The 20,738-nt window shown below is 29.8% G+C and overlaps 1 protein-coding gene across 1 annotated transcript; it reads left to right on the forward strand.

Annotated features, from left to right (window-relative positions):
• Positions 1–925: 925 nt before the first annotated feature.
• LOC107443359 (dual specificity mitogen-activated protein kinase kinase 1) lies at positions 926–20,297 on the forward strand. The gene is made up of 11 exons (XM_016057208.5): positions 926–1,485; positions 4,009–4,228; positions 9,071–9,217; positions 11,145–11,222; positions 11,700–11,751; positions 11,830–11,954; positions 13,618–13,813; positions 13,893–13,966; positions 16,656–16,717; positions 19,952–19,997; positions 20,079–20,297. The coding sequence occupies exons 1-11, from the start codon at positions 1,388–1,390 to the stop codon at positions 20,196–20,198; spliced, it is 1,218 nt and encodes a 405-aa protein (XP_015912694.1). The 5' UTR covers positions 926–1,387; the 3' UTR covers positions 20,199–20,297.
• Positions 20,298–20,738: the final 441 nt, after the last annotated feature.

Consider the following 20,738-nt stretch of genomic DNA (forward strand, 5'->3'; position numbering starts at 1 on the left):
TGTGGAATAATGACAGGCACGGGTATTTCAATCAATGGCCGTCCTGGTCTGTGCATTATCAGGAATGAGTCACTACCGATTCATTGAAATAACGATCAATTCTTAGATCTATTGTTGTTTTTTATGCCTCGTCAGTCTGTTATGAAGGCTGATGAAGCCAAGTCATCGTGCTCAGTTAATGGTAAATCTCGTTTACGAAGAAAGAATCTTTTCGAATGGATTGAACTGCATATTCCCCAGATATGAACTCTATAATGGAAGGGGCGTGAAACGTTCAAAGGAGAATGGTTGCTACGCTATTCGCTTATCTTTCCCCTCAGAAACAATTCAGCAATTGGTAAGGCCATTATCATTTCAATAATAAGTAATGTTATCAATACTCATAGTAATACTACTTGTCACTCTCTTGTCAGAGCCACTCTCATTGCAAGCAAATCACACACCTCCGATCCCCATCGATGATAAAGGAATTAGTTCGAAGAAGTTAATAATCTTTTCCGATCAGGCAAAGCTTGTTTTTTGAATTTTTTGTGACTCTTTCTTAAAGTGATCAGTGTCCTTAAAAAACTGATAGCAAAACTTCTAAAAGAAGATTCAAAAACTTGCCTCCATTTATTTAAAAAAATACTCTTGTTATATAATTTCTGTGAGAGAGAGATATCCTTCCTAGGGTAAGTTCTTAGAATATTAAATTGGAAAAGAAAAACAGTGAGTTCTTAAATATCTAAATAGAAAATTTGTTACCAGCATTTTAGTCTTTTGATTACGCTGATGATGGTCTTGTATGCGATTGACACGCCACCGATCATTGTCTAAGGAGAACCTGATTGGTGAAATGCTTCAAACAATGAAACAGTCTCACCAATCAGCTTTATCGTTTCTCTGGAGCGCAATCTGATGTGTCTGAGCCACATGCAGTGCAAACGGTCCCTTTTTTTCTCGGCTTCTTCGGCAATCATCAATTTTATTTCTGCTACAAAACAAGGCAGCTAGCAGCTATCCAAAGTTTATTTAAACCGGAAGTTATGTCCACTGAGCGTTCTTAAAAATAACATTCGCCCATTCGGGTGCAAAAAGTTGAAAACGTTGCTCAGAGCTAAGCTAGAACTTGCGCTATTTACGAACTTAATCTCGCTTTCGGTGGTAAAGGTTGAGAATCAGCCTCTTCAATTTATTACCTAATCGTTACCATGGTATTTTTATTTTCGCAGTATTGTTTTTAAAATAATCAAATATTCAGTTTTTTTCATTTCCTCCTCATTAATTAAAATTATTTATTTTAAATGTTAAACCTGTCATAAAATATATTTTAGGTTTATTGCTATAAATTCATTGTGTATTTACCTGTACAAAAATATGATAATCTGAGTGACTTTTTTTTGACAACATGAGTAAATACTCTGGAAAAAATAAGTTAAATTTGAAGCTACCTCCTGGATCTATAGAAATCTATGATTCTACTGCCACTTCTGATTCGAATAATGAGTTAGTACATTTATTTTGTTACATTATAAAAATCTTTACACAAGATTAAGTGTTAACTAATTTGTAGTAAATTGAAATTTAAATACTATTTTATTTTTGCGCACCTTAACGCCAACTTGCCGTAGTTATGATAATCCCCCCTTCAAAAAGGCATTCACCACAATTTCATGGTCTTTGGTTGATCTAGTTTCTATTGAATTATGAATCATTAATTATTTTTTTCCTTCTCAGTTATCATGTAAATTTCCTCTATTAAAGCAAGTAAAGTTAGATGTTATTGGAGTAACTGAATGATAATGCCAGAAACCTCACCTAAAATTTTTTAACCAAATATCTACATATTATGATCTGGTGCTGTAACTACAATTGACAAATAGACTTTAAACCTGTAAATATTTAAAATCAAACTTGTAGAGATTTTCCGGGAGCTGCCCACAAGCTATACCTGAGTTGGTTTACTCCTGTGATGTTTATTTCTTTTTTCTAGTCTAGAAGATATCTCCATATCATGCCCCAATACATTTTGAACTTGCAAATTTTTTTGAAAAAACTTATTGAGGTTACCTTAGGGGGGAATGTAAGTTATACCTTTTACTTTTAAGTTGGTTCCTTATTGTGATGTTTTTCTTAGCCCAGGCTTCAAACCAGAAGTTGCAAAGACTTAGCAATTATTCTGCTACAGATCATATTATAAAAGTTTTCTCTTAGTTTCTCAAAAGCACTTGACAAAAGACTTGGCAATTATTTTGGTGTAGATCACTATACAGAAATCTTCTCTACATGAACCCGTGTTGTTACCGGATCTGTTGTTTATTTCACAAAAAGAAGTGTTTCACAGCAATGTTATCTTTAAAAGTTGAGTTTGTTTATGGAGAGTGGAATTTCTAAACATGTTTCTAGTGGTGAAATTTTACCTATGCTTAAATAGTAATCAAATAATAGTAATAAGCAGTTAGAAAGATCAGAGAGAGAAAAAAATTAAAACTCAAAGGAGAACAGACTTGAAAGGCAGGTATAACTCATGGCTATCTACCTGAGCAAACTTAAACACGTTTTTAATGTTTTGCCATTACATAAACCAGAGTTCTCCAAAGTAGACCCACTTAAAAACACCTGGGATTTTTTCCAGAATTACTGTACTTGATCAATAGATTTTACTTCAGAAGTAAAATAATTGCTAATTGTAATTTAAACAAAACTTCCCAACAAATGACTAGTTTATACTTGACATATTTAAATCACAAATGTCTTCAACTTATTTTGAATGAGCTATTAATTAGGATGGAAAAGTGAAGTATTTGTTCTTATGATTGACTGGTTCCATTGTTGACTAGCGTTTGCAAAATCTTACAAATATTTTTTAAATTTATATCAAATTATTATTATTATGTTTTTAATTATCAAACTTCCATTAGAATTTCTTAACTTTTGATATGATTTAAATTTTTTAAATATCTGGACAGCTTGTAGTGATTTAAAATATTTATTAAAGATAAATTTATTAAATAAATAATCCAAAGAAACTGAAGCGGTAGGATATTACATGATTAAAAACTTTATTCAATTCAAAATACGGTAGGGAACCGATTATCCGGAACGATTGGGACCATCGCTATTTCGGATAACTGATTTTTCCGGTTTTCTGAATCGCTACAAAAAGCCGTTTTTTTTATTGTTAAACCCAACTAAAAAAAAAAATTTGGAAATAATCTTAAAATGATGAAATTACGATGAAGTAATACTCTAATGATTATTTCCAAAATGATGGTAAGGTAAACATCTTTCAAAAAAGAAAGAAAAATCACAAAATCTTATGAGGAAAAAAATTTTTTTTTTTAAAAACGGCGGGAAAATTTATCGAATTTTGTTCCGGTTTTTTTGTTTTCCGGTTTTCTGATTTCCGGATAACGGGTTCTCTACTGTATATATAAATAGAAAATAATATTTAACATGTTTCAAGCATTCAAAAGCCTGCACTTGTTTTCAAAATTTGCTTGACCAGAATGAGAAGAAACAAAAGTGATTTGAATTATAAAACAAAAAGTTGCCATTTAAAATGGAAAAATGAAGGTGAGAAACAAAATTTTGAAAAACCGCAGTAGCCGGGAAAGAAAAAGTATAAAAAATAGAACAAGAAAAATCACAGTGGTTTAGAAGGGCAAATCAGGGTAAAATGTATATCCATGAAGAGATGGTTGAAAAACTGATGTGATAACAAGAAAATCAGCATTCATATGAATGAAACAAGATTCCTTTTCCGACCTCTAGTTTTGTTCATTATTACTTTCTTTTTTCATTGCTAACACGAAGATAAGTAATATAATTCTATATTTTAAGATCATGTGACACCAGCTTTGTAGTCACTACGTTTAAAAAAAGTAGTTGTAGTTAACTTCTGTTTGTAGCATGGTTGTTATAGTTAACTTTAAAAATAATGTAGTTTTTCCGACCACTGGTTTTGTTTATTATTACTTTCTTTTTTAATTTCTAACACATAGATAAGTAATGATTCTATATTTTTAGATCATGTGACACCAGCATTGAAGCGCTTCAGAAGACTTTAGAAGGATTGGATCTTGACGAATTGCAGAGAAAAAGACTGGAAAATTTCCTCTCACAGAAACAACAAGTTGGTGAACTCAGTGTGGATGATTTTGAGAATTTAGGTGAGCTTGGTGCAGGTAATGGGGGTGTCGTCACAAAAGTATTGCACAAACGGAGTGGATTAGTCATGGCTCGGAAGGTAACAAAATTATAGACATTATAATCTAGTAGTTTAAATCACTAAATGTCATATAGAATGTATTAATGTTATATATTGTTAGAAATGTCATAGATTGTTGAAATCATTTAATCATAATAATAATTTTTTTTTAAATATTATTAGAGCTAGATCAATTATTCAACTGATCAATCATAATTACAGAATATCTGCGCACCTGGAATGTCTTGAAAAATCATGGATTGTCATGAAGTGAAAGTATTGAACAAAATTTTCCATGAAATGTCATGATTTTATCTATTTTTTAAAAAAAATCATGGAAAGTCATATTTTAGGTCGCCGAAAAATCTAATTTTTAAAATGGAATCCTACCCAAATTTTTTCTTTTATCATGCTCTTTAAAAGTTATGGTGTACTTTCAAAAGATGAAAGAAAAAACATTTCTAGAGCAAAACTGTAATTTCAGAATATTTATTATTACTTTTATTTTATCAATTTAAAATTCTAGCTGAAGCAAGCTAGTCGTTGGCGAATTTTTTTTAATTCCAAATTGAGAACAGGATAATTAGGAGTATTTTCTTTCCTTTCAGGAAACGTATCTTTAGAATATAATTCTGCAGGATAAAAGGAAAAAAAATTTTTGCCTTCATATTTTTTTCCACTATTTTATTGCTTCAACTCTTTCTTTACTATGCTTTTTAAATTAAAAATCTATAAATATAAAGATGCAGAGTATAACAGTTTTGGTTATACCTATCATTTCAATTAATGTTATAATAGTGCTTTTTTAAATTTACTGTTTTGTTTTATCTGAGAAAATAGTAACTTTGTTAAGTCATGAAAAATTCTTGGAATTAGTCATGGATTTGAAAATCTAAAATGTAGCATATACCCTGCAGGGAAGACATTTACGCGCTATAGCGCGTAAAATACGCAAAAAATTGAAATCGGACGCAAAAAAATGATCGCTACGCGTCCCGCGGGACGCGTAAATTTTTGAAGAAAGTTTATAAATTTCCCGACTTTTTAATCTTTGATATCGAAACATTTTAATAAAATCGAAAAATTGGGACGCAAAAAATAAATCGGTATGCATCCTCGGTATAAAAAAAAAAAAAAAAAAACCCTGTCTCCAGAGTTAGACCAACACATGTTAGACACACAGGTGGGAAACCAGTTCTATGACTCAAAATGTTGACCATTATAGCACTTAGAGGAGATATTAGGGTAGAGAGAGCTAGTCTATTGTTTGGGCTCTGAAAACTTGTTCCAAGATGGGGGTTTCCATTTTGGCGAAAAATTCATAGCTGGCGGTCGCATCGTACAGGAATATTTTCAAGAGTACTAAAGATTTTTTCTCTCTTTTATTTTATTTTGAATGCTTTCCCAATTTTATTCGTGATTGTAAAAGATAAGCTTTCAAATAAAAATACATTATAGTATGTGTGCTACATTTAGTTATTTACTTTTAATTTCTTAATCTTAAAAAGCTAATAACATATTATTTAAGTATGACTTTGCCAGACAATGAAATAAAAATAATGATTTAAACGATAGTTAAAAAAGGCACTAGCATAAATATTAAAACCCGGAACAAGGCAAAATAAACGGAATTCAAAAAAAAAAAAAAAAAAACCTAATGATAAAATTTATGAATAGAAAGAATTAATTTATTGAGTGCGAAATTTATCGCGAAAAGAAAAAAAATCAAACATAGTGGAATCAGAAAAACAAAACTGTAATCTGCTTCATAAAATAATCCTATGTTTAAATTAATAAACAATTCTCCTCTTATTTTATTTATTTTTTGTTGATAAAAACAACATTTTTAATTACTGCAGATGTGATTCCACGCCAAGAAAAACCGCAACCAATTGATACCGCACTTCCAAAGAATGAGAATTTATTCAAAAGAAAAAGATTTTATTTTTATTAGTTGATGTCAAATAAATATATTTTTCTCTTTTCTTTTTCTGTTCACTGATATGCATGCAATGCATTTTCCCCACCCCCCTCGTAAATCAAGCAGAAAACGAAATCAGCATGCCACACCCTTGAGTTTGATTGACGGCCTAAAGGAAAAAATAAAACATTCCTCCCTTCCCTGCCTTCAAGGTCACAGAGGAAATGACGTTTCTCTGGGTAAACGGGGAAAAAAAATTTTCCCCTTCCTTACATTTTCCTCTACTCAACTTCAAGGATGAGTCCAAATTCCGCTTTTTTCGTTCTAGTTTAAAATGGTGGGAAAATCGAGCAAAATTTTTCCCGGTTTTCTGGTTTCCCGGTTTTCTGGATACCGGAAAAATGGTTCTCTACTGTATTTGTTTAAAAAATTATGTAAAGGACCCATTTTTTTTCAAAAGGACCCAGTTTTTTAAAAGTCATGGGTCCCAGGGACCCGGGATTTTGAAAGCCTAGTGTCTTCCCTGACCCTGTAATTATTAGGGCTGGATCTTCCATTAGGTAAATCTAGACAACTGTATAGGAGCACTAATAAAAAGAACAAAAAATTAAAATTTAATGATTTCCTTAATATAAAGAATGTTGTTTTTAAAATTCTTTTCAAGGGGTATTATAAACTTTATTACACTTCTTTTGTTTGAAATGTTTTTTTTTCACTCCTGTGCAATTAAAGTACCTTTACTTAGTTTATTTTTGGATTAAAATGTGTGTTCTTTGCATTTATCAAGTTGTATGTTATTTATCATTGTTTTAAAAATTCTTTTCAAAGGGTACTATAAACTCAATTACGCTTTTCTTGTTTGAATTTTTTTTCCCATTCCTTCTGTGAAATTAAAGTACCTATGCTTAGTTTATTTTTGGGTTAAAATGTATTCTTTGCAGTTATCAAGTTGCATATTATTTATCTAAAATGGCTGCTTCAAAACAGATCAATAAATATTTTAATATATTTGTCACCTTTGGTGTACGATTTTAAATGATACTTTTATGTTGTGTTTTCCCCCAAAAAAATATAAAAATTTAACCAGTTGAGAATAATCCTAACAATGTAAATATTTGTATTAGTAATCAAAATTAAACCCATAAGCACAGATCATTTTACAAGTGTGTAATTATTATTTAAAAACAATATACAAATTTTTTCAAAATGGAATCTGAATAAAAAAAGGCAGTGGCTTTAAGGAACGGCAGCTTACTTTTACAAAAACGGCAAAGAGGGAGCATTTATTGCAATCAAAGGACAAGCAGTGCAGGCCGCCCTTGTTGTAATCAATCGTTCATGTTCTAACGCTTCGGGAGAACACTGGAACTACATACCCATTTAGTACAAACCATTTAATATTTGATATAGCCTTGACATTAAACGCTTCTGTAAAAACTGTATAACTTTCAGAAACAACTTTTAATTCCTTTTTTCCCAATGCTTTTCAATTCCAACCTTGGGCTTTCTTAAAGTCTTTGACATCCTTAAATGTTATTCTAGCAAATTTTTCAGTTTCAGAAAGTAAAACTCTGCTTCCTTATTATGAATAATTCATCTTCACAACTTAAAAATTTGCTAAGGAAACAAGGTTTATGAATGTCTAAGACTTTAGAAACATGAGAATTGAAGAACCTTCCAAACACAAACTTTAAAAGTTTTTTTTCTCCCCAAAACATTTGTATCTAAGTACAGAAGAACTGTATGGCAGATAGAAATGAATTACATGAATATGAAATGAATCCATGTAATATTTTCATAAGTTGTTAGATAAGTCCTGAAAGTTAATAACCGCACCCTAATAGTATCATTATTAAATCATTAAATTTGCAACAAAAATTCATTTTTGTTTCAATCTTAACAATAACTCTTAATTTATCTTAAAAATATTTATTTTGAATGATTTTGATCTCACAAGCTTAGTCTTACCAACAGTCTTTTTATTTTTAACAAAAAATTAACTTAAAAAAATTCAGCTTACTTTTAAATTTTATCCAATCTGGAGTGCTTTCAATTTGATCCAAGCTGTATTGCAGCACAGAAATTCACTACTATTTTCAATTTGATCTAAGCTAGAATGCCTTTGAAAACTTTGCCATACTTTTCACTTTGATCTAAGCTGTATTGCCACACAGAAATTAATCATACTTTTCAATTTGATCTAACTTAGAATTCTTTTGATTTGCAAGCAAGTTGTAATCATCAGTATTACTTGTGTTTAACAATATTTTAGCAATCATTTACAGTGTAACTGTTATAAGGTTTTCATAAATTAAAATTATTTTTCATGAAAGATTTAGACCCTTTTGTTATTTTTCTTATCATCATCATAGTTGGCCAGACAGCTCAATATGGGCAAATGCCTTTCTCTGAAATTTATTCAAAACGACTTCCGATTTATCTTTGATCTCCAATTCTTTTCATTAATTGCAAGAAAATCAGACTCCACCGAATCAGCCCATCTGAACCGTGGTTTTACCCGCTTTATTGTTCCAGTGGGTCTAAAAGGCAATATCTTTATTAATTTTATTGTCATCACTCATTTCAATCCCATGAGCTATCCAATTCATTCTATTTATTTTTATGTATTTAATAATATCTAGTTGCTTATAAATATTGTACAGTTCAAAGATAAATCTCCTTCCCCAGCTATTGTTTTCATTTACACCAACTATACTCTGCAAAATCTTTCTCTCGAATATTGCGATACAATTTTCCTTCAGTTTTGTCATTGTCCAAGCTTCAGAAGCGTATATCAAGACTGATCTGATAAGAGTTTTGTAAATTAAGAACTTTGTTTTTCTAGAAAGAAGCCTAGATTTAATAAATCTTCTCAGCCCTATTTGCTAGATAGAGTTTTTATTTCAGCAGACATTCTGTTATCAATAGTAATAATTGATCTATTTATTTTTCTATTTTAGCTTATTCATCTTGAAGTAAAACCAGCTATTAGGAACCAAATTATACGAGAATTGAAGGTACTTCACGAGTGCAATTCTCCTCACATTGTTGGTTTTTATGGAGCCTTTTATAGCGATGGAGAAATCAACATTTGCATGGAATACATGGTAATAACTGTAAAATTTTTTTTAATTCCATATTCTTAATTTTCTAATAGCTGAAAACCTTTCATTTGTTTGAATCAGTTCTCCTGAAAAACTAAATTGTTTTTGTAATTAACTACAACTATTTTATTACCAATGCAGTTAACTGTAACTATTTTTTAAATGTTGTGATTGCAAACTACTTCCAAAATGTAGTCACTACATAACATCTTTTATTAAACTGATTTTGTTTGAGGATTCAATTTACGCTTATAATCACGATTTTGTCAGTTTAAAGTGTTTCTAGTTAGCTACTACTATTTCATTACCAATGCAGTTGACTACAACTATTTTTTAAATGTAGTAATTATAAACTACTTTTGAAATGTAGTCACTACTTTTAAGTAGTCAAACTAAGAAAGGTATGTTACTCCCTCAAGAAAAATGTCAATCTAGAAATTTAGATGCTGAGTGAGAAAAAGTGATGAGTTAAAATATGATATGTTGGAAGATCTGACTGATTAGTCAAAATTATAAATAACTCCAACAAAATTCTTCCCTCACTTGCTGCAGCATGTCATGATCAGTATTGTGATCCTTTGTAGTAATTCTTGTTAAATCATGAAGCACAGTGGCATGAACATGTAATCTTTTATGTAAACCTGTAAAAAAAAATTATAGGGATTTAAGTTTGGAGAGTTTCATCGAAGATGTATAGAATTGCTGTCTAACCAGCTTTCAATCCAATGATGAGGAAGCTCCTTATTTAGGAAATCATGAACATCTCTCCCACAATGAAGAGCGGGATGCTCTTGTTGAAAGATGCATAATCTACTTGCAATTGTGGCATCAACCACAGTTGCAACATATCGACGAAGAAACGCAACCACCTTCGTATGTGGCATGTTGCAGCGAGCGTGGCAAGAATTTGACTTTAGACTTGATTTCTGTTGCATCACCAAAAGTTCACAGATTGAACATTTGTAAAAAATGTTCCTTTATTGGATCAAATAAAATTTTTTGATGTATTGTTAATGTTTTATTTGTTGTGAATTCCTGTGACATGTAAGGTATAAAGATATTAAATAAAATACAAAAAACTGTGGTTAAGACAACAAAAAAAAGTGATGATTCTCCTTTTTAAAAGAAAACATCAGTCTAGATTTAATTTCATTTTGCTACTGCCAAATTCTTCTTATCATATCATCTAAAGAAAACATTTCTGCTACTATATTTTAGTATATTAAGTTGGATTTATTTGAATCTTATTCCATTTGCTTGAAAAATTCAAATACAGTACTAAGTCACGGTCATCTGTTTACAGGAAGGATGTTTATTCCAGACACTTTCAAACAATCAAAATTCTTTATTCTCTTTCCCTTTTCAAAAAAATAAAATTTTTTTTTTTCAATTGCGACTTTTTAAAAAATGGTATGTAGGGATGAATTCCTCTGCTTTTCCGCTTCTTTATAACTTTTACCTGACTTTTAATTTTTGTTCGCTTTGAATCCCATTTCGACTGTAACCTAAAGGGCAAAAAAGGGGGAAATCAAGTAAACAAAATTCGGCATTTCACTACAGCGCAAAAAAAATTGCGTATTTTTTTCCCTCCTCGCATAAAAAGATTATTATCAGTATGAATCACACAATCAATTTCAGAGATCGTAAAAGCTTCACAGTTTGACAAAATTGCAAATTTGAGATGAAATAGTCATGGCTAAAGCAGGTTATTAAATTATTATTCAAAAGCGCGGTTCGGAATTTGTGGATCATAATAATATTAAATTAAAAAAGAACAATAATATTATATTAAAACGTAATAATATTATATTAAAAATACATGAAAAGATAACATAAGTTATACAGATTTGATGTATTTTTTTCACACTGTGTTTCTTAAAACACCTAATGTTTTAATTTTACTAACATTTGTTTCTTCAATTTAATATAGAATGGTGGATCATTAGATCTAGTATTGAAAAAAGCTGGAAGAATACCTGAAAAAATTTTAGGAAAAGTAACAATTGCTGTAAGTTTGGCTGTCATATAATATCCATGTTTTTGATGTATTTATATTATTGTTAAGGCTATTAAAATACATTTAAAACCCTAAATGTATAAAGTATAGTTAAGAAATGTCTTTCTTTGCTGTTTATCTTGTCTGCAAGAATGAGTGGATCAAAGGGAAGAATGATAAAAAATACTTTTATTTAGTTTTATTTAATTTTCACAAATCAGCCGATGATTCATAATTACTCTGTTTGGAAACATGCATCTCTATATTCATCAGGATTTCTCTATATTTGTTGTTTAAAATTATTATGCTTAAAATTTTTTTTGTGGCTAAACTTTGTTCCTTTACTTTTTTTACGTATGTACGTATGCACTTCCATTTATGAATACTGTTTTCTTGTATTTATTTGTGCAAATTAAGCAACTTCAAAGTTTTTCGTTTCACTGTTGCCACCCTTTACAAGTGTATAATGTATAATATATTAAATTCTAGGTTTTCAAAGGTTTGAACTACTTGCGTGAGAAGCACCAGATCATGCACAGAGGTCAGGCAATTTTTAATGAACCTATGAAATAAATTTGTAATTTTTTTTTCTTCTAAAAATTATAAAATATTTTCATAGATGTAAAGCCATCAAATATTCTGGTCAATTCCAGAGGAGAGATTAAAATTTGTGACTTTGGAGTGAGTGGTCAGCTGATTGACTCGATGGCAAACTCTTTCGTTGGTACGCGTTCTTACATGTCTGTGAGTATCTTTCGTCTTTATATGTTGCAGCCTGCTTTTAATATGACATATATATGATAATATGACATAAATATGATAATATGACATATACAGTGCCCGCCGTTTATTGAAATCACTTTCGTTTTATGCTCTTTTGATTTTATTAAGCGGCTGATTTTATTAAGAGGCGATTCAACATAAATGCACACACTTTTAAATTTGAAATAATGACCACATTAATGCTTTATTTTAACTAATTTAATTATTTTAATAAAGTAAAACCCAACATAAGATTAAATTTACAAAAGTTTTGCAAAAAACCGATCAATGGTTGCTTGAGTTGCAGTATTTAAAATTAACTTTTCAACATCATTTGAGAGTTTATAGAAGTTTTTTATAGTTTTTGATATTCCTCTTCCTTGTTCTAAAGCTTTCCGCAATACATTAAGTGCTTTTCTGACTTCCATTGAAGATGGCACTGATGAGTTTATTTCATCTTCTGAGTCTGATTCCTCCATTTCTTGATGGGAAATAATGTTGCAATTTTTGATGTCTATAACAATTTCAGAATCAGATTTTTCTCCTGATGTTTGGTGGTTATTGTCAATAGCTACGTAACGTAAAAAATTCTCGTCCATTTCATTTTCTTCCTTGCTGATCATTTCTTCGAAGCAGTTATGAGCCCCATCTCCATCTCCATTGAAGCTTCACGTTGACTACATTTAGGAAGCTTATCATAGTTTTGCAACACTTCAAATTTATCTTTAAGACTCAAATCCTTCCTTTTCGGCATGCTGATAAAATTTAACACCAAACGAACTTAAAAATGATATGTGCTCTAATTTTAACTATAATTTACTCAAACGGCTTAAATAATATGGAACATGCGCACAGACAGTTTTTGGAAATCTATTCAGGTTCTCTGTTAAGATAGATAACAAAAGAAGCTTCTCTCCCTTCTATGGTTCATTCAATTAAAAGTAAGATAAGAATTCGACCCCCTGTTGAGTGAGATAGGTTTCTCCAAACTTCATTCAAGTCAAGGTATTAGCATTGATAAATTGATTTCTATGAACTTGCCGCTTACCACCCACATTTTTCCTTAACTCTTACACTATGTATATCGCAGGAAAGTGCTAACCACACCTGTTTCACAGGCTTGTGAGTAACTGTTGCTTCTTCTAAAAAAATCTTTAAACTTCGAAAAAATAATATTTTATAAATAAGAACAAAAAAAGCTGAAATATTGCACCTTTGATTTTAAAAAGCGGCGGCATTGATTTTATTAAAGGATGTTTTTAATGTGTATTAATATTGTAATGATTCGGTTCTTGCCGAAATAAGCGGCTGATTTTATTAGCGGCGGGCACTGTATGAATAACGATATGATATGAAAGTGATTTTTTTTTGTTAATTTGGCTATCCAACCCGTTATATTATGTGTTGTGGGAAAGTCGAGCTTTTCCTGTATTTTATCATGATTATGTTAAGTCTTTGAAAATTTTTCCATTGATTTTTATTTATTAATATGATAAACTTTCAAAAATAAGAAGAAAAAAATATTTATGGGTGAAGCCTAGATATTTTTTTAAAGGTGTTTTAAAATATTTTTTTAGTTTTCAAAAAGTGATTATTTTTTGTTAAAAAATGCAGCTACACAACTTGTTGTATTATATATTTTCAGCCAGAAAGATTGCAGGGAACACATTATACAGTACAGTCTGATATATGGAGTTTAGGTCTTTCTCTCGTTGAAATGGTTATAGGAAGGTATCCGATTCCGCCACCAAATGACAAGGAGCTGGCCTCTCTGTTTGGTGCTAAATATCTTGCACAAAAAGAGTGCTTGTGTCCCTCATCCAGTTCGAAGAATAGACCAAGTAAGGTGTTAGATGTCTTTTTCAAATCACACAAATTCTTTCATTTTTCAATTGATCTTTCTCTTCTTTTTCTTTACAGGCAATCTTAATCTAGGCACTAATGATACTCCAAGTTTATCTATATTCGAGCTTCTGGATTACATTGTTAATGAGGTATATCAATATGCATAACATTTATGTTTTGGAAATTGAAATATTTTCTACTTGAAGAGACAAATAATAATATAAGTTACTTTAAAACAGTAGAATATGCAATGAAAACAAAATTTTAATTGTTAGCAGCATTAGAAATAAAATGCAACAATTGATTTCGCTTCCTTAATGCAGTATAGATCTTCCATTGTAAGTTATGTAATAAGTAGACAGTCCCTAAGTTTAAAATTTTACAACTTAAAAATTATAAGCTTTTACTAATCAAAATTTAGACTGTAGGGTATTATTAATCATAATAAATATAAATGTTACTTAACCATTCCAAAAATGTTGGAGCATCAGTTGAAAATTTTTAAATTCAAATATTAGCTTCGTTTTTAAATATTAGATTTTTTAGAAAATCAAATCTGTTATCAATTTTCCTAATAAAATGTTTCTAGTGTGATCTGAGAGTGGAGTGCTGTAATATTTTTCGAGAATGAACACGATTATAAATTTTTATTTTGAACTACAATTGTGTGTGTATATATATTTTTATTATATATATTTTTTATTATTATTGATATTTTTTGAAAATATTTTATTTTAATAATTTTTGTTCTTCTCTTTTCATTAATCCTTATTATTTTCCAGGTTTTCTCTACATTTTTAACTTATTTTATGCGTTCTATAAAGTTGCAGCTTTTGTGCAGTAAATAAATCTTATTAATTTTCTTCGTCTTTCTTTTTATCCTTTTTGTATTGTGTACTAAAATGTTATTTGATCCCTTCCGAAAAATTCTATTATTGAAGACTGTTTTTATACCCGTTTAATTCGCTAATTTATCAAAATCAGATTTTCCCTTTCAGTTTCTACTAAGACTTTCATGACATTTTTTATTCCTTTCAAAATTAAACCTGCGTAGACCAACTAATGAACACGAAGTCCTTATTGAAGTGACCATCTATTGTATCCTTATCTTAACTGAAAAACGGAAATTCCTTTTAAGCTAATGAAACATTTCTCAAAATGAAACAGTTTTTTTTTTCATTTCTGTATCTCTTCTTTATAGAACTAGGCGGCGGGGTCAAAAAACAACAAATATTCATTTAAATGGGGAAGTTTAACATTAGTTTCAAATAAAATTATTTGGTTCCATTAAATTTTATTCGTATAAACAGGTTATTCGATTATCCGATATGCAATTAAGTGGGGATGACTGTACCAAAACTAGAGTCAAAACAAACCAAATGCAAGGTAAGCTAAAAGCAGGGTAAACTGAAGTCCGCTTCTGTTTACCCTGCTGACCCGTAAACTGAAGTTTTGACACCACTTAACTTTTTATGGTGCACGATAACATCAAAAATGTAGCTTAGCAGTGTTTAATAAATGCTTCAATTGAGTTTCTTTTGTATTGCTTAATTAATAATATTTATGAAGTATGTCCAGTAGTTTTAAAGGAATATTTATTTAATTTAAATGAAGAATCAAGGAAATATCAAGATTCTAAATATTTTAGTAATATTGATCAAAGCCAGGAGCATATTTTCCTTAGCTCTAAATTTCCCCATGCTCCAGCAATTTCATTGTATTCTACAGAAATGTAAATAGCCTGCCGCATTGTAACACCATTGCTGTTATCCAAGTTGCTCTAGAAAAACTATTCCCAGCATAAAAGTACATTTATAATAACGATTTAAAATCAAATATGAAAGAAGTATTAAATTATTTTCTTAAGATTGATTTATTTAGTTATTGTTAATTATTTAATTTCATTCTTTCATTTTAGTTAAATATTTCTTATGTTGTCTAGTTATATAGTTAAAATTCGCATGATATTCGGCCGCAGAGATGTTCACATCTTTTATTTATTTATTTTTTGGGGGGGGGGGGAAGGAGGGGTATATTTATAATTTTTTGTAGTGATTTTAACTTTTACCATTATTTTTTTACCTTTCATGCCTAATAATACCTTTCATTCAAAAAACAGCACCTTTAAATTTTTATTTTCTCATAATTTTCAGTTTAAAATATAAAAAAATCTTTCAAGTTGTTATCAATGAATCTTTTTTTTTAAGAATAAAATTTACATTGTTATAGAGATTGTCTTTTAAGTTGCCTTTAATTATTTTTCAAAAGTGAGAATTATTGTGGTGAATATACCAGTGGTCTGTCTAGGTTTTTTTGAGAGGTACCTATTTTGTGAAAAAATTTAGACATAATTTGTGAAATTTAAAAATTATAGTAGAAAATCAACACAAAAAAATGGTAAAATAAGAAAATATTTTCAAGAATATTTAAATATTTTTCGAAAATATGTTAAAAGTATTTTGTGAAACTACAGTTCTTCCTAAAATTTAAATTTGTGAAGTACTGCTAAACGGCAGTAAATTTGCCCTGGACAGACCCCTGTATACACATAATATAGTATAAGAGGGTAATTTAAACATTGAGGATCAGATTCAGTTGTTACTTAATATTACACATTTTAATAAACTGGTATGTGGAGGGCCCTTTTCTAGCAAGGAAGCACCGTGTCCTTTTTCATTGTTCCTTAACATAATAAAAATGTCAAATTAAAATCTGAAACTAGAAATACAGTAAAATAGCTGGAGCATCGAATTTTTTTTCTGGCTTTGTTTCCCTGTTTCTATGACTACCATAATAATTTCTTTTCAATCGATTTAATATTTGGTATTTCTATTTCAGCCCCCACCAACTGTGCCTGATGGAGTTTTCTCTAATGCGTTTAAAGACCTTGTAGATAGATGGTATGTATTTTCTCCTTACAGTTATTATCTCTTAACAATAGTTACTGATGTTTATATTCACATTGTGAGTACAGGGTGCGTAGCGTTTTTAAAAAGTGCTTAGGTTTGATTTACGTTTCTAAAAGCCCTTAAAGGTGCTTCTTTTTTCAACCTTTGTAAAAAGTGCTTAATTTTCTGCCTTTTAAATATAGATTTTTTTTCTTTGCCGGTCGATTGTTGTAGAAATACTTGTTATTGAACCACCAATAGATGGCGGAGTTTATCATTAGATTGTAACTGTAATTGAAAGCAAAGATTTTGTAAAAAGCAAGAACATCTACATTGTAGTGTAGTAGTAGTAATGTCTACCATTGTACCGTATTAATCATGTTAACGATTTAAATATATTTTTGTTACTTACCCCTTGGTAATAATTGAGTAGTTTTCCTGTGCCATCAAGAAAACGAGAAAAAGAATATATTCACTAATAATAGTAATAAATCTTCGGTGTAATTACCCTATTAGAATTGCTTTAAGTTGAAAAGCGAAAATTGTCGCTCTAAATTACAAAAAATTTATGATTTTCACAATTTTCTTGGCAATATTTATCAGAAACTAATTATTTGATCACAAACATTTAAAGTTTTTTAAAATGTTTTTTTAAATTTGTTGATTTTATGTTCCATAAATTAAGAACTTTGAACGATAGAAAAAATAATTTTTATTACTGCACAGATCCTAATTTTGATTTTTTTCTTTTTGGAAAGTGTTTAAAAAATACTTAAAAGGTGCTTATTTTTTGTAGAAAAATATGGCTACGCATCCTGGATAAGACTATTAATGACACATTGAATCCTCTAAAATGTGAACATTCAGTTATTTATTATCAGTACGTTTAAGCTGTTATTATTTATGACAGTTAAACGTAACTACTTTAATTAAATACAAAGGGCAGTTATTATTGGCATCGTATGTGTTTATTAAAAAAATGAAGACTGATTCCAATATTAAAAACATGTTTATTAAATAATTACGCTTTTCTGAAATTGTCAATTTTGCAATGATACGATCGTCAAATAACAAATATGGAGGTGAAAAGGTCGAAGTTGCCAGTGCACCACCGCTCTTAGTATATTAGATCTGTTGGAAATTGACATTGCACCTAACTTTAATCCATTCACGTGATATATGAAATGGTGTAAGACTCATCTCAATAAATATAATTTTTTTGTTTCTTTTTATATATAATCGTCGTTGAATAGTGTAGAATGACTACTAATATTGCTGATAACTTTTAACCTTTTAAAATAAATTTCTCTAAAGCATGTTTTTCATTAGAGATAGAAAAGAAAACGATTCATCTTGAAGCCCCGAGCCATCACGGTTCAGTGTATGGATTAGATTAGATTAAAATGGATAAAAGAAATTAATTCTTTAGCTTCTGAATGCTTTGGTACCGAGAAGTTGCTAACGCCAGTAATTTTTTAAAAAAATTCGTTATAATCTACTCCTGTTTGTGAATCGTAATTAAAATTAATAAAAACTTGGAGAGAAAACGGGCTCTACTTTTTCATGCTTGTTTTATAGTTTAGATAACCTAAATAAAATTCTGATCAATAATTTTTTATATATATATATATGCTATTTTTAAACAAAAAATCGAAGTCTATTAATTTTTCATGATGCAGCACTCCACTCATTTTTATTAAAGTAGAACTCATCACCACCAATCTGACTTCCACCTTACCCTACCCAACCTATCGTTCAATTTTTGACGTGGTAGTTACATTATGTCTACAACTATTCACAAAGGTTTTCAATTTAATAGAATTCTCCGGCTTACTATGTTAAGATTTTTTTTTTCTATCTGCTACACATTTGAAGTTTGATGCTTTGTAGAAATGAATCATAACTGATCTTGACTTTAGTGCTGCTTAGATATATTCATTTTTAGCTTCTAGTTCAAATAATTTATTGGAAGCCTCAGTCAGAAGTTTGACCTGGGAGTGACAGGAGTATATACTACTTTGGTATGTCTCAAATGTGCATGATGTCAAAAATGATCAGTGTTTTAATTTCATTTTAACTTCATTTTTGGAGGAGTTGCAGGAAGATATAACTCACAAGAATTCCAAAGCAATCTTAAGCTAAAAAGTTATCTTTAAAATTTTCTGAGCACATTTACTGAATCAACAACTTAAAAAAATTCTTAAAAATATTTGTCTGGTTATGATTGACATTAAATAAATTTGAAATGTTATGTATAATTTTTACGAATAGTAATAGACATTTCTTTCTCAGATAGTTAAAAGATTTTTTAATTAATTTAAAAAGAGAGTTCTGAATAAAAGTAGACTGAATACTTTAGAACAAAAAAAGTTATAAACTGATTTCAATAAAGTTCACTTCATTATGTATTAGTATATTCAAGCAAGCAATAACCTGTATGAAAATTCTTTTTCAATATGAATTTTTGTATGAAACTTACTCAGTTTTAGGGAATTTTCTAAAATGTACAAAAACCACGAGAATTTTAATAAAACCAATAGAGTTGGGAGCTATGGATAGTGTTTTTGACACTCTTTATTTCTTGTTACAATCATATCATTGTTATTTATTTATTTCTTTTAGAATTGTTTGGAGAAAAAAAATTATTGTAGATTAGCTGCAAACAATACAATTTCATAACTCTTGGCATGAAATTTTATTGTTTGCAGCAAATATTGCTGTTTATGAAATTTTATTGTATTTAAACAGAAATTCATAATCTTGACAATGATATTTTATTTTATAACCGTTGTTGAAAAGCCGACCCAATTCCTGGGTTTAAAACTACTAATGCTCAACTCCGTAGCCTAGTAATTTTTAACTCAATCCAGAAGACAAGGGAACTCCTGGATCAAGTATTGGGAGAAATTTGCCTTCGTGGAGAACTTTTTGATGGAACTTACCCGCATTTGGAAAACCTCCCACGGTTAGCCTAACGGCAAAAGAACTGTAACCCATGATCTGTCTACCACCGAGGATATTTCACATCAGCACTGTGGTTGGTGCAAGCCGGATGCGGATTCGTAGTGAGCAGCCATTGGTGGGATTCGAACCCCGATCACTTAATTGGAAGGCAAACGCTCTATCCCCATAGCCATCGCAGCTCTGACAATGATACTGTAATAATTAATGATAAGTAGTAAAAGAGTTGGCACCTCTGTGGTTTCAACCATATACTAATATGATATAATTTCTTCCTTCTTTTAGTCTGAAGAAGAACCCGGCCGAAAGGGCAGACTTAAAAACCCTTCTCGTAAGTTTCCTTTTTTTGTTGAAATGGGCTTCATTTTCAGAAGCTGCAAATGCATTAATCTTTGATGTCTATTAATTTCAGAACCATCCATTTGTGAAGAATGCAGAAAGTGAAAAAATAGATTTTGCGAGATGGGTGTGCCAGACGATGGGACTGGATCCATCCACTCCCACTAAACTCACCCCCGACAATTATATTTGACTACTGAACTCATGTAGATTCTATATTTATACATCAAGAAATGAATAACATGTATTTTTTTTTTAATGATCTTAATAAAAACTATTTTCCGCTTTAAAATATCACAATTGAAAGCATGACTGCTTTAATCATGGATTTTTATGTTAACATTAAAAAAACTAAGAAAATAATAATTTATTTTGATATGTTTCATCTAGGTTGGAAAATATCCACAAATTGACACATTTAATTACTTTTAAAACATATTTGTTCATTCTAAAGTCCAGATAATTATTTAAAGCAAGATGGTATATATAATCATAGCTGCCAACATGGATAGGAAAAAATCCAGTAGATTTTACAAAATAATATAAATTTTATGATAATTGTTGCGTATTGTAGTAAATATTTTACTCATAGCGAATTTTAGAGATTTTTATAGCCATCAAAATAGAAAAACTGATATATTTTCCAGTTATGATTGACATTAAACATATTTGAAATGTTATGTTTACGCATAGTTTCGAATATTAATAGGCATTTAATTTTATCAGAGATAAT

Source organism: Parasteatoda tepidariorum, chromosome 7, assembly GCF_982258835.1.
Source record: "Parasteatoda tepidariorum strain Cologne lab strain chromosome 7, Ptep-v5.0, whole genome shotgun sequence".
Lineage (NCBI taxonomy): Eukaryota > Metazoa > Arthropoda > Arachnida > Araneae > Theridiidae > Parasteatoda > Parasteatoda tepidariorum.

Bases quoted from the DNA above. Each gene is read 5' to 3' on its own strand.
- LOC107443359 (XM_016057208.5), top strand. From the start codon at position 1,388: ATGAGTAAATACTCTGGAAAAAATAAGTTAAATTTGAAGCTACCTCCT. The intron at 1,486-4,008 runs GTTAGTACATTT...CTATATTTTTAG, and splicing joins ACTTCTGATTCGAATAATGA to ATCATGTGACACCAGCATTG. The intron at 9,218-11,144 runs GTAATAACTGTA...AATTTAATATAG, and splicing joins ACATTTGCATGGAATACATG to AATGGTGGATCATTAGATCT.